Source organism: Salvelinus fontinalis, chromosome 1 (genome assembly GCF_029448725.1).
Source record: "Salvelinus fontinalis isolate EN_2023a chromosome 1, ASM2944872v1, whole genome shotgun sequence".
NCBI classification, from domain to species: Eukaryota; Metazoa; Chordata; class Actinopteri; order Salmoniformes; family Salmonidae; genus Salvelinus; species Salvelinus fontinalis.
In genome coordinates this window covers 93962073-93975121 of record NC_074665.1, presented here as the reverse complement: position 1 = coordinate 93975121, position 13049 = coordinate 93962073, and the positions used below count along the sequence as shown (strand labels likewise).

At 49.1% G+C, this 13049-nt stretch overlaps 1 protein-coding gene across 1 annotated transcript in view; it reads right to left on the bottom strand.

Moving 5' to 3' along the window:
• Positions 1-11781, bottom strand: part of jmjd1cb (jumonji domain containing 1Cb) — a 341652-nt gene extending 329871 nt beyond the window's left edge. Inside the window, exon 1 of the mRNA XM_055936592.1 lies at positions 11360-11781. Within this exon, the coding sequence (XP_055792567.1) occupies positions 11360-11521 (162 nt within the window). The 5' untranslated portion in view covers positions 11522-11781. The remainder of the gene's footprint in view (positions 1-11359) is intronic.
• Between the last annotated feature and the right edge of the window lie 1268 nt (positions 11782-13049).

The following is a 13049-nucleotide window of genomic DNA, read 5'->3' as shown; positions in this document are numbered from 1 at the left end:
CTACACGCCTCCCATTCCTTCGTTGGCTGGATCACCCTCTTCCTCCCTCAGTCTGAGACAAATGGGCCCTGGTCAACACTAGCCCACGGGCCCTGGTCAACACTAGCCCACGGGCCCTGGTCAACACTAGCCCACGGGCCCTGGTCAACACTAGCCCACGGGCCCTGGTCAACACTAGCCCACGGGCCCTGGTCAACACTAGCCCACGGGCCCTGGTCAACACTAGCCCACGGGCCCTGGTCAACACTAGCCCACGGGCCCTGGTCAACACTAGCCCATGGGCCCTGGTCAACAGTAGCCCACTAGCCCATGGGCCCTGGTCAACAGTAGCCCACTAGCCCATGGGCCCTGGTCAACAGTAGCCCACTAGCCCATGGGCCCTGGTCAACAGTAGCCCACTAGCCCATGGGCCCTGGTCAACAGTAGCCCACTAGCCCATGGGCCCTGGTCAACAGTAGCCCACTAGCCCATGGGCCCTGGTCAACAGTAGCCCACTAGCCCATGGGCCCTGGTCAACAGTAGCCCACTAGCCCATGGGCCCTGGTCAACAGTAGCCCACTAGCCCATGGGCCCTGGTCAACAGTAGCCCACTAGCCCATGGGCCCTGGTCAACAGTAGCCCACTAGCCCATGGGCCCTGGTCAACAGTAGCCCACTAGCCCATGGGCCCTGGTCAACAGTAGCCCACTAGCCCATGGGCCCTGGTCAACAGTAGCCCACTAGCCCATGGGCCCTGGTCAACAGTAGCCCACTAGCCCATGGGCCCTGGTCAACAGTAGCCCACTAGCCCATGGGCCCTGGTCAACAGTAGCCCACTAGCCCATGGGCCCTGGTCAACAGTAGCCCACTAGCCCATGGGCCAGCGTACAGGACAGAGGCTGGACACTAACAACATGGTTTGATGGATCCTCAGACAGGACAGAGGCAGGACACTAACATGGTTTGATGGATCCTCAGACAGGACAGAGGCAGGACACTAACAACAACATGGTTTGATGGATCCTCAGACAGGACAGAGGCTGGACACTAACAACAACATGGTTTGATGGATCCTCAGACAGGACAGAGGCAGGACACTAACAACAACATGGTTTGATGGATCCTCAGACAGGACAGAGGCTGGACACTAACAACATGGTTTGATGGATCCTCAGACAGGACAGAGGCAGGACACTAACAACAACATGGTTTGATGGATCCTCAGACAGGACAGAGGCAGGACACTAACAACAACATGGTTTGATGGATCCTCAGACAGGACAGAGGCTGGACACTAACAACAACATGGTTTGATGGATCCTCAGACAGGACAGAGGCTGGACACTAACAACAACATGGTTTGATGGATCCTCAGACAGGACAGAGGCTGGACACTAACAACATGGTTTGATGGATCCTCAGACAGGACAGAGGCAGGACACTAACATGGTTTGATGGATCCTCAGACAGGACAGAGGCAGGACACTAACAACAACATGGTTTGATGGATCCTCAGACAGGACAGAGGCAGGACACTAACAACATGGTTTGATGGATCCTCAGACAGGACAGAGGCTGGACACTAACAACATGGTTTGATGGATCCTCAGACAGGACAGAGGCTGGACACTAACAACAACATGGTTTGATGGATCCTCAGACAGGACAGAGGCAGGACACTAACAACATGGTTTGATGGATCCTCAGACAGGACAGAGGCTGGACACTAACAACATGGTTTGATGGAATCAGACAGGACAGAGGCAGGACACTAACAACAACATGGTTTGATGGATCCTCAGACAGGACAGAGGCAGGACACTAACATGGTTTGATGGATCCTCAGACAGGACAGAGGCAGGACACTAACAACAACATGGTTTGATGGATCCTCAGACAGGACAGAGGCAGGACACTAACATGGTTTGATGGATCCTCAGACAGGACAGAGGCAGGACACTAACAACATGGTTTGATGGATCCTCAGACAGGACAGAGGCAGGACACTAACAACAACATGGTTTGATGGATCCTCAGACAGGACAGAGGCTGGACACTAACAACATGGTTTGATGGATCCTCAGACAGGACAGAGGCAGGACACTAACAACAACATGGTTTGATGGATCCTCAGACAGGACAGAGGCAGGACACTAACAACAACATGGTTTGATGGATCCTCAGACAGGACAGAGGCAGGACACTAACAACAACATGGTTTGATGGATCCTCAGACAGGACAGAGGCTGGACACTAACATGGTTTGATGGATCCTCAGACAGGACAGAGGCAGGACACTAACAACAACATGGTTTGATGGATCCTCAGACAGGACAGAGGCTGGACACTAACAACATGGTTTGATGGATCCTCAGACAGGACAGAGGCTGGACACTAACAACAACATGGTTTGATGGAATCAGACAGGACAGAGGCTGGACACTAACAACAACATGGTTTGATGGATCCTCAGACAGGACAGAGGCTGGACACTAACATGGTTTGATGGATCCTCAGACAGGACAGAGGCTGGACACTAACATGGTTTGATGGATCCTCAGACAGGACAGAGGCTGGACACTAACATGGTTTGATGGATCCTCAGACAGGACAGAGGCTGAACACTAACAACAACATGGTTTGATGGATCCTCAGACAGGACAGAGGCTGGACACTAACAACAACATGGTTTGATGGATCCTCAGACAGGACAGAGGCTGAACACTAACAACATGGTTTGATGGATCCTCAGACAGGACAGAGGCAGGACACTAACATGGTTTGATGGAATCAGACAGGACAGAGGCTGGACACTAACAACATGGTTTGATGGAATCAGACAGGACAGAGGCTGGACACTAACATGGTTTGATGGATCCTCAGACAGGACAGAGGCAGGACACTAACAACAACATGGTTTGATGGATCCTCAGACAGGACAGAGGCAGGACACTAACATGGTTTGATGGATCCTCAGACAGACTAGCTCATATTTCCAAAACAGACAGACTGAGCAACACACAAGTGGGAGCAATAAAACAGGAAGTGGAAATGATTTTCAGTTGTGCTACAGCGAGATAATATTGCAGAACAATATAATATTGGTCACGCAGAAGGAAGGCCTGGGTTTACTATGAAAACAAGGTACCTTCATCAAGTAACAAGAGTTAACTTGTTTAGGTCCTTGTTTACGTTTAATTACTGATGCATTCCGGCAGGCTCGTCAAATACGCACTCTGACACCACAGAGAGAAAACGCCTCAAACACCATCGTGTTTTTAATATCAGCTGCCAAAACATTTGGAGTGGAGCCGTTAGACTAACATACCGTTTATTTGATTTGTGAAAGTATGCCCTGAAAAACTAATATACAGTTGGCTCTAAACCAAAGACATCTGGCCATATTCGACAAGAGCAGAGAGAACAGGGTCACTATAGAGATGGGTTGGAAGGTCTGAGGAGACTGGGCCGTCTCAGAGAACAGGGTCAGTACAGAGATGGGTTGGAAGGTCTGGGGAGACTGGGCCGTCTCAGAGAACAGGGTCACTACAGAGATGGGTTGGAAGGTCTGGGGAGACTGGGCCGTCTCAGAGAACAGGGTCAGTACAGAGATGGGTTGGAAGGTCTGGGGAGACTGGGCCGTCTCAGAGAACAGGGTCAGTACAGAGATGGGTTGGAAGGTCTGAGGAGACTGGGCCGTCTCTGAGAACAGGGTCAGTACAGAGATGGGTTGGAAGGTCTGAGGAGACTGGGCCGTCTCAGAGAACAGGGTCAGTACAGAGATGGGTTGGAAGGTCTGAGGAGACTGGGCCGTCTCAGAGAACAGGGTCACTACAGAGATGGGTTGGAAGGTCTGAGGAGACTGGGCCGTCTCAGAGAACAGGGTCAGTACAGAGATGGGTTGGAAGGTCTGAGGAGACTGGGCCGTCTCAGAGAACAGGGTCACTACAGAGATGGGTTGGAAGGTCTGAGGAGACTGGGCCGTCTCAGAGAACAGGGTCACTACAGAGATGGGTTGGAAGGTCTGGGGAGACTGGGCCGTCTCAGAGAACAGGGTCAGTACAGAGATGGGTTGGAAGGTCTGAGGAGACTGGGCCGTCTCAGAGAACAGGGTCAGTACAGAGATGGGTTGGAAGGTCTGAGGAGACTGGGCCGTCTCAGAGAACAGGGTCAGTACAGAGATGGGTTGGAAGGTCTGAGGAGACTGGGCCGTCTCAGAGAACAGGGTCACTACAGAGATGGGTTGGAAGGTCTGAGGAGACTGGGCCGTCTCAGAGAACAGGGTCACTACAGAGATGGGTTGGAAGGTCTGGACAGACTGGGCCGTCTCAGAGAACAGGGTCAGTACAGAGATGGGTTGGAAGGTCTGGGGAGACTGGGCCGTCTCAGAGAACAGGGTCAGTACAGAGGAAAACACAGCCCACTAACTGGGCATAAAGACCACAGGGTGATCAGCATGTATTTCCTGGGGAAAAGGAGGGAAATAGTGTGACAAACAGAAGTGTAAATGATGATGGTTGGGCTTATCTGGTGTAGCAATCCTTTATATCAGTCAACACAGATGATACAAGACACGATGACATGTAGGCGAGCCTACACGGTAAAACACACCATCAATACTCTATGCTATATCCAACACTGGCCTTGTCCTTCTCATTAGGTTAATATGTCTAAGAGTGCAAATAGGATCTGAATCTGATCGTGTCCTGATGTGGAGCAACGTGGAGCTAACTAGAGCTGGTGAACTCAGAGGAACCTGTCATTCACATGGCTAAGCCGCTGTTGCTACGGGATACAGTCCAGCCATTGGTGAAACAGAGTCTCTCTCTCTCCACTCCTAATGAGAGCTCTGCTGTCTGAAATATCAGAGTACCAAGCCAGTGACTCACACTGCTCCAGAATAAACAAGGCAGTAATATACTTTCAGGGACGTACAATGTTCTAGGGCAGTTTTTATACCATTATGACAAATCATACTGTGTGTTATTGTACCAACAGTAAATAAAGACAACAGCAACTAGAATCAGAAACATTTAGTCCAGAAGATTTAGGAGACATTCTAGAAACCACTACTATTTTTATTTTATTATTTTACATTTATTTAACTAGGCAAGTCAGTTAAGAACAAATTCTAATTTTCAATGACGGCCTACAGGGGAACAGTGGGTTAACTGCCTTGTTCAGGGCAGAACTAAATATCTTCACCTTGTCAACTCGGGGATTCGATCTTGCAACATTTTGGTTACTAGTCCAATGCTCTAACCACTAGGTTACCTGCTGGTTACTAGTCCAATGCTCTAACCACTAGGTTACCTGCTGGTTACTAGTCCAATGCTCTAACCACTAGGTTACCTGCTGGTTACTAGTCCAATGCTCTAACCACTAGGTTACCTGCTGGTTACTAGTCCAATGCTCTAACCACTAGGTTACCTGCTGGTTACTAGTCCAATGCTCTAACCACTAGGTTACCTGCTGGTTACTAGTCCAATGCTCTAACCACTAGGTTACCTGCTGGTTACTAGTCCAATGCTCTAACCACTAGGTTACCTGCTGGTTACTAGTCCAATGCTCTAACCACTAGGTTACCTGCTGGTTACTAGTCCAATGCTCTAACCACTAGGTTACCTGCTGGTTACTAGTCCAATGCTCTAACCACTAGGTTACCTGCTGGTTACTAGTCCAATGCTCTAACCACTAGGTTACCTGCTGGTTACTAGTCCAATGCTCTAACCACTAGGTTACCTGCTGGTTACTAGTCCAATGCTCTAACCACTAGGTTACCTGCTGGTTACTAGTCCAATGCTCTAACCACTAGGTTACCTGCTGGTTACTAGTCCAATGCTCTAACCACTAGGTTACCTGCTGGTTACTAGTCCAATGCTCTAACCACTAGGTTACCTGCTGGTTACTAGTCCAATGCTCTAACCACTAGGTTACCTGCTGGTTACTAGTCCAATGCTCTAACCACTAGGTTACCTGCTGGTTACTAGTCCAATGCTCTAACCACTAGGTTACCTGCTGGTTACTAGTCCAATGCTCTAACCACTAGGTTACCTGCTGGTTACTAGTCCAATGCTCTAACCACTAGGTTACCTGCTGGTTACTAGTCCAATGCTCTAACCACTAGGTTACCTGCTGGTTACTAGTCCAATGCTCTAACCACTAGGTTACCTTTTGGTTACTAGTCCAATGCTCTAACCACTAGGCTACCTGCAGGTTACTAGTCCAACGCTCTAACCACTAGGTTACCTGCTGGTTACTAGTCCAATGCTCTAACCACTAGGTTACCTGCTGGTTACTAGTCCAACGCTCTAACCACTAGGTTACCTGCTGGTTACTAGTCCAATGCTCTAACCACTAGGCTACCTGCGGGTTACTAGTCCAATGCTCTAACCACTAGGTTACCTGCGGGTTACTAGTCCAATGCTCTAACCACTAGGTTACCTGCTGGTTACTAGTCCAATGCTCTAACCACTAGGTTACTTGCTGGTTACTAGTCCAATGCTCTAACCACTAGGCTACCTGCTGGTTACTAGTCCAATGCTCTAACCACTAGGTTACCTGCTGGTTACTAGTCCAATGCTCTAACCACTAGGTTACCTGCTGGTTACTAGTCCAATGCTCTAACCACTAGGTTACTTGCTGGTTACTAGTCCAATGCTCTAACCACTAGGTTACTTGCTGGTTACTAGTCCAACACTCTAACTACTAGGCTACCTGCTGGTTACTAGTCCAATGCTCTAACCACTAGGCTACCTGCTGGTTACTAGACGTCTGAAACAAGCAGTCATGGTGTAAATAAAGCTATATAAAGCTATATGGCCCCTACGACATCCAAGGCATGTTTCCATCTACTGGACAACTCAACAGGACCCACTAATTCCAACATGTATCTGACTGTAAACAGGAAGTGGGTCACACTCCAGGTTACTGAGACCACCTGGCCTACAGCCTACCAAGATAACTAAACGGGTTCTTTAAGAGGCCGTTCTTTAAAAAAGGTATTTATGGATTTACACAGAGTTACGGCAGCACACACAGTTACTGTTTATCCAAACAATCAATTCCTTCCCACTGTTAGCCCAATGAAACTCTTCCCTGCAGAGGGTGGGGCTATGTCCCACTGTTAGCCCAATGAAACTCTTCCCTGCAGAGGGTGGGGCTATGTCCCACTGTTAGCCCAATGAAACTCTTCCCTGCAGAGGGTGGGGCTATGTCCCACTGTTAGCCCAATGAAACTCTTCCCTGCAGAGGGTGGGGCTATGTCCCACTGTTAGCCCAATGAAACTCTTCCCTGCAGAGGGTGGGGCTATGTCCCACTGTTAGCCCAATGAAACTCTTCCCTGCAGAGGGCGGGGCTATGCCCCACTGTTAGCCCAATGAAACTCTTCCCTGCAGAGGGCGGGGCTATGCCCCACTGTTAGCCCAATGAAACTCTTCCCTGCAGAGGGTGGGGCTATGTCCCACTGTTAGCCCAATGAAACTCTTCCCTGCAGAGGGTGGGGCTATGTCCCACTGTTAGCCCAATGAAACTCTTCCCTGCAGAGGGTGGGGCTATGTCCCACTGTTAGCCCAATGAAACTCTTCCCTGCAGAGGGTGGGGCTATGTCCCACTGTTAGCCCAATGAAACTCTTCCCTGCAGAGGGTGGGGCTATGTCCCACTGTTAGCCCAATGAAACTCTTCCCTGCAGAGGGTGGGGCTATGTCCCACTGTTAGCCCAATGAAACTCTTCCCTGCAGAGGGTGGGGCTATGCCCCACTGTTAGCCCAATGAAACTCTTCCCTGCAGAGGGTGTGACTATGCCCCACTGTTGCCCCAATGAAACTCTTCCCTGCAGAGGGTGGGGCTATGCAGACATGTGAAGAGCCTGTATAGTGAAAGACATGTCTTGATGTTTCTACCACGCTTTGGTTTTCAGTTCTCTATTTCTGTCTGTCTTTATAGTGTCCTTCAACTGTCTGAAACTAAATGTTACAATCTGGTGAAGAGGGACAGAGCGTTAATTCTTCATTCCCAGGGCTGTACTGGCGGTAGTAGGAATCATGTCAACATATTTTCCCCCAACACTATTATTAACAGTAATGTTATTGACATGACCGATCCTATTTTGGAAGTTAGAATCTAGGAGAACTATTAGACCTACGTTGGAAAGGCATTGTCTGGTAATCACCGGCTGTGGAAATGTAGTGCTAGCCTAGTCCGAGACCCGGCTTGGCCTCCGGCCAGGAGTCCGAGACCCGGCTTGGCCTCCGGCCAGGAGTCCGAGACCCGGCTTGGCCTCCGGCCAGGAGTCCGAGACCCGGCTTGGCCTCCGGCCAGGAGTCCGAGACCCGGCTTGGCCTCCGGCCAGGAGTCCGAGACCCGGCTTGGCCTCCGGCCAGGAGTCCGAGACCCGGCTTGGCCTCCGGCCAGGAGTCCGAGACCCGGCTTGGCCTCCGGCCAGGAGTCCGAAACCCGGCTTGGCCTCCGGACAGGAGTCCGAAACCCGGTTTTGCAATCTGGAAACCAGAGAGAGCCTACTGTCATAGAACACAGACATGGCTGCCTTCTGTTATGATACCGGTGGGGGGGGGGGGGGCCCCCACCAGTCTCATGTTACATTCTGTCTCCTAGGGCAACAAAATAACACGTTCATTTCAAGGACCGTTATTGTCAGAGTATTTCTCTCTGAAACAAAAGTCATTGGAACAACTAGCTGGTCCTACATGCAGTATTGTTTTAACAGTGATAGGAATGTAGCCAAGGTGTTCAGAACCTAACTCCTAGAAACATACTGTACGTTGATTCTCCCTCCACACACAGTACTCTGAACCAAAGACTTATAGAAGCGAGCGTTGGCACAACAGCTAGCTACACGTTTACAGATTCCCAGCTCAGCAACACACAGCCAGACAGGCCTCTATTCACGGTGGAACATTCTTTCCCCCGGCCCAGTCAGTCTGTGCTGATTAGTAGCTCTCTCTGCCGGCTCCAGTTGGTGCCCTCCGGCCTGAAAACAAACCATCGTACTGTACAGTACACACTGAGAATTACAATGGGCTGTCTGCACCATTCATCTCAATGGACTGCCTGCACCACCACCCTACACCATTCATCTCAATGGGCTGCCTGCACCACGGCCCTACACCATTCATCTCAATGGGCTGCCTGCACCACGGCCCTACACCATTCATCTCAATGGGCTGCCTGCACCACGGCCCTACACCATTCATCTCAATGGGCTGCCTGCACCACCGCCCTACACCATTCATCTCAATGGGCTGCCTGCACCACGGTCCTACACCATTCATCTCAATGGGCTGCCTGCACCACGGCCCTACACCATTCATCTCAATGGGCTGCCTGCACCACCGCCCTACACCATTCATCTCAATGGGCTGCCTGTACCACGGTCCTACACCATTCATCTCAATGGGCTGCCTGTACCATTCATCTCAATGGGCTGCCTGTACCATTCATCTCAATGGGCTGCCTGTACCATTCATCTCAATGGGCTGCCTGTACCATTCATCTCAATGGGCTGCCTGTACCATTCATCTCAATGGGCTGCCTGTACCATTCATCTCAATGGGCTGCCTGTACCATTCATCTCAATGGGCTGCCTGTACCATTCATCTCAATGGGCTGCCTGTACCACGGTCCTACACCATTCATATCAATGGGCTGCCTGTACCACGGTCCTACACCATTCATCATAATGGGCTGTCTGCACCATTCATCATAATGGGCTGTCTGCACCATTCATCATAATGGGCTGTCTGCACCATTCATCATAATGGGCTGTCTGCACCATTCATCATAATGGGCTGTCTGCACCATTCATCATAATGGGCTGTCTGCACCATTCATCATAATGGGCTGTCTGCACCATTCATCATAATGGGCTGTCTGCACCATTCATCATAATGGGCTGTCTGCACCATTCATCATAATGGGCTGTCTGCACCATTCATCATAATGGGCTGTCTGCACCATTCATCATAATGGGCTGTCTGCACCATTCATCATAATGGCCTGCCTGCACCACGGCCCTACACCATTCATCTCAATGGGCTGCCTGCACCACAGCCCTACACCATTCATCTCAATCCAAATGAGGGCTGTGTTGTTGATGCATATAGAGAGACCCACGCTGGACTTTTAACTCATCGCCTGCACTTCTAAAAACACTGACTGACAACTACAATGCAGGACACTGGAATGTATTTCCCTTCAGGTATTCATGCTTGTCTTGCATATTAAAATTGTACTCACTAATATGATATAGCTCATTATTGATAGTCATCTTGGTGCCATAGTCAAAGTATTTCTAAACGATAGTGCATTTTTTGGTCATCCCAAATCAAATACAGATTAAGATGAACGTAAAGACCAGTAAAGGTAGTCCATTTTCACAGAAAATAGTGCATTTGACCTAGCTACGTAAATTACAGCAGCAGGCAAGCTTTTTAGTGTAATTGTGTTGCTATTCTAGCTACTGACACTAGTACAATGGCTGTTGTGTGTGACATGATGATCTAATCTTAAATCCTTGTGTTCACTCAGCTGTTCATTCCTGGCTCATAAAACGGGGACAATGTAAATGCAACTATTCATTTAGCTGGATGTCTGACAGTATTCATGTCGGCTACATTAGCAACACTGCCTGTGCATTTACCATTAGTAATCTGGCACAAAAAAACGATAGTGTTTTTCTTTTTACATGGGCCCTGTGATTTAGGACAAATCTGGAATGATTTACCTATTTAGCCAGCACATTCTAAATGTTGGTCTTCTATACAACTGGTGGCCATACCAGTAGTTAATATGCACTTCAGGTTCTAGCTAATTATTGTACAAGTCATGGAATTTAAGCCTTGATGTTTAAATCGTGGAAAGGGTCGCTAGAGCTGTGTCTGTAATGGTGGACTCGTCGTTGGCTCGCTAGCTAGCTCATTTCATCACAGGTCAATGGTTCTGACCATTCATTTAGCCTTAATATCATTTTGGGAAACCGGGCCCAGCTATCTCTCTGCTAGCTATCTCTCTCCTAGCTATCTCGAGTTTATTTGCTCTTACAAATCTGACATTGCTGACAAGCGCGCTACTAACGGCCAGATAACGTTAGGTTTACGTGAGGTAGATAGATAGCTCAAGACTAACGTTACTGACAAATATTAGTTAAAATACAAAGCTAATTTACCTCATACAAGATACATTAGCTATGTGTTTATTATAACTATATGCCAATAGCGACTGAAAACCAGCTAGCTAACAATTAAAACGTATTTAGCTAACGACGTTAAGCAGCTAACTTCAGTTTTACAAAGCCAAACCAATACCAAATGCCTCATCGGTCTACTGTCGGACAAACCGTTAAAAATAATATAAATTCCTTACCGTTAACTCTGAATTGTTGTTGTCTCGGTGAGTAACGGCTCGGATGACCCCAGCTCGCCAGCCCCAGCGGCCGATATCCCCGAGATCCAGCGGCTCGTCTCCACTGACACACAGGAACCGCTTCCCAACCAGCTCCGGTCGCGTTTCCACCGCCATGGCCATCCACTGAGAGCGAAAAGAAACCCTCGAAAACTTTAACACCGACGCCCTATCGATCTGACATGTACTACATTAAACTGTACTAAATAATCCAACCAAAGAAACAAATCAACTAAAAGAGTTATTTCGTCTTTAAAGTGTAGCGCACAACCCGGGGGATTTAAATTCCTTGCCGTCTCCACCCGTAAATAGTCGATCTTCAGCTCCGTGGAAACGAACACTGGAACACATCACTGCCGTGGTGAAACATGGTGTCCCTCCGCTCCCACATCACTGCCGTGGTGAAACATGGTATCCCTCCGCTCCCACATCACTGCCGTGGTGAAACATGGTATCCCTCCGCTCCCACATCACTGCTGTGGTGAAACATGGTATCCCTCCGCTCCCCGAGGCAGACAACCGTGTAACACTGCAGCAGCAGACTTCTCCATCCGCCAGACACAGATCCATTCTCTACCACTGTTACCTTACAGTGAAATGCTTACTTACAAGCCCTTAACCAACATTGCAATTTTAAGAAAAATACGTGATAAGTAAAAAAAATAGATAAGTAAAAAATAAGAAATAAAAGTAACAAATAATTAGAGAGCAGCAGTAAAATAACAATAGCGAGGCTATGTATAGGGGGTACCGGTACAGAGTCAATATGCTGGGGGCACCGGTTAGTCGAGGTAATTGTGGTAATATGTACATATGGGTAGAGTTAAAGTGACTATGCAACAGATAATAAACAGAGAGTAGCAGCAGCGTAAAAGGGCGGGTGGGCAATGCAAATAGCCATTTGATTAGCTGTTCAGGGGTCTTATGGCTTGGGGGTAGAAGCTGTTGAGAAGCCTCTTGGACCTAGACTTGGCGCTCCGGTACCGCTTGCCGTGCGGTAGCAGAGAGAACAGCCTATGACTAGGGTGGCACCAGCCTTGCAGTTGGAGGCCGAGCAGTTGCCGTACCAGGCAGTGATGCAACCAGTCAGGAAGCTCTTGATGGTGCAGCTGTAAAACCTTTTGAGGATCTGAGGACCCATGCCAAATCTTTTCAGTCTCCTGAGGGGGAATAGGTTTTGTCGTGGCCCTCTTCACGACTGTCTTGGTGTGTTTGGACCATGATAGTTTGTTGGTGATGTGGACACCAAGGAACTTGAAGCTCTCAACCTGTTTCACGACAGCCCCATCAATGAGAATGGGGGAGTGCTCTGTCCTCCTTTTCCTGTAGTCCACAGTCATCTCCTTTGTTATGATCACGTTGAGGGAGAGGTTGTTGTCCTGGCACCACACGGCCAGGTCTCTGACCTCCTCTCTATAGTCTGTCTCATCGTTGTCGGTGATCAGGCCTACCACTGTTGTGTCATCAGCAAACTTAATGATGGTGTTGGTGTCGTGCCTGGCCGTGCAGTCATGAGTGAACAGGGAGTACAGGAGGGGACTGAGCACACACCCCTGAGGGGCTCCTGTGTTGAGGATCAGCGTGGCGGATGTGTTGTTACCTACCCTTACCACCTGGGGGCGGCGCGTCATGAAGTCCAGAATCCAATTGC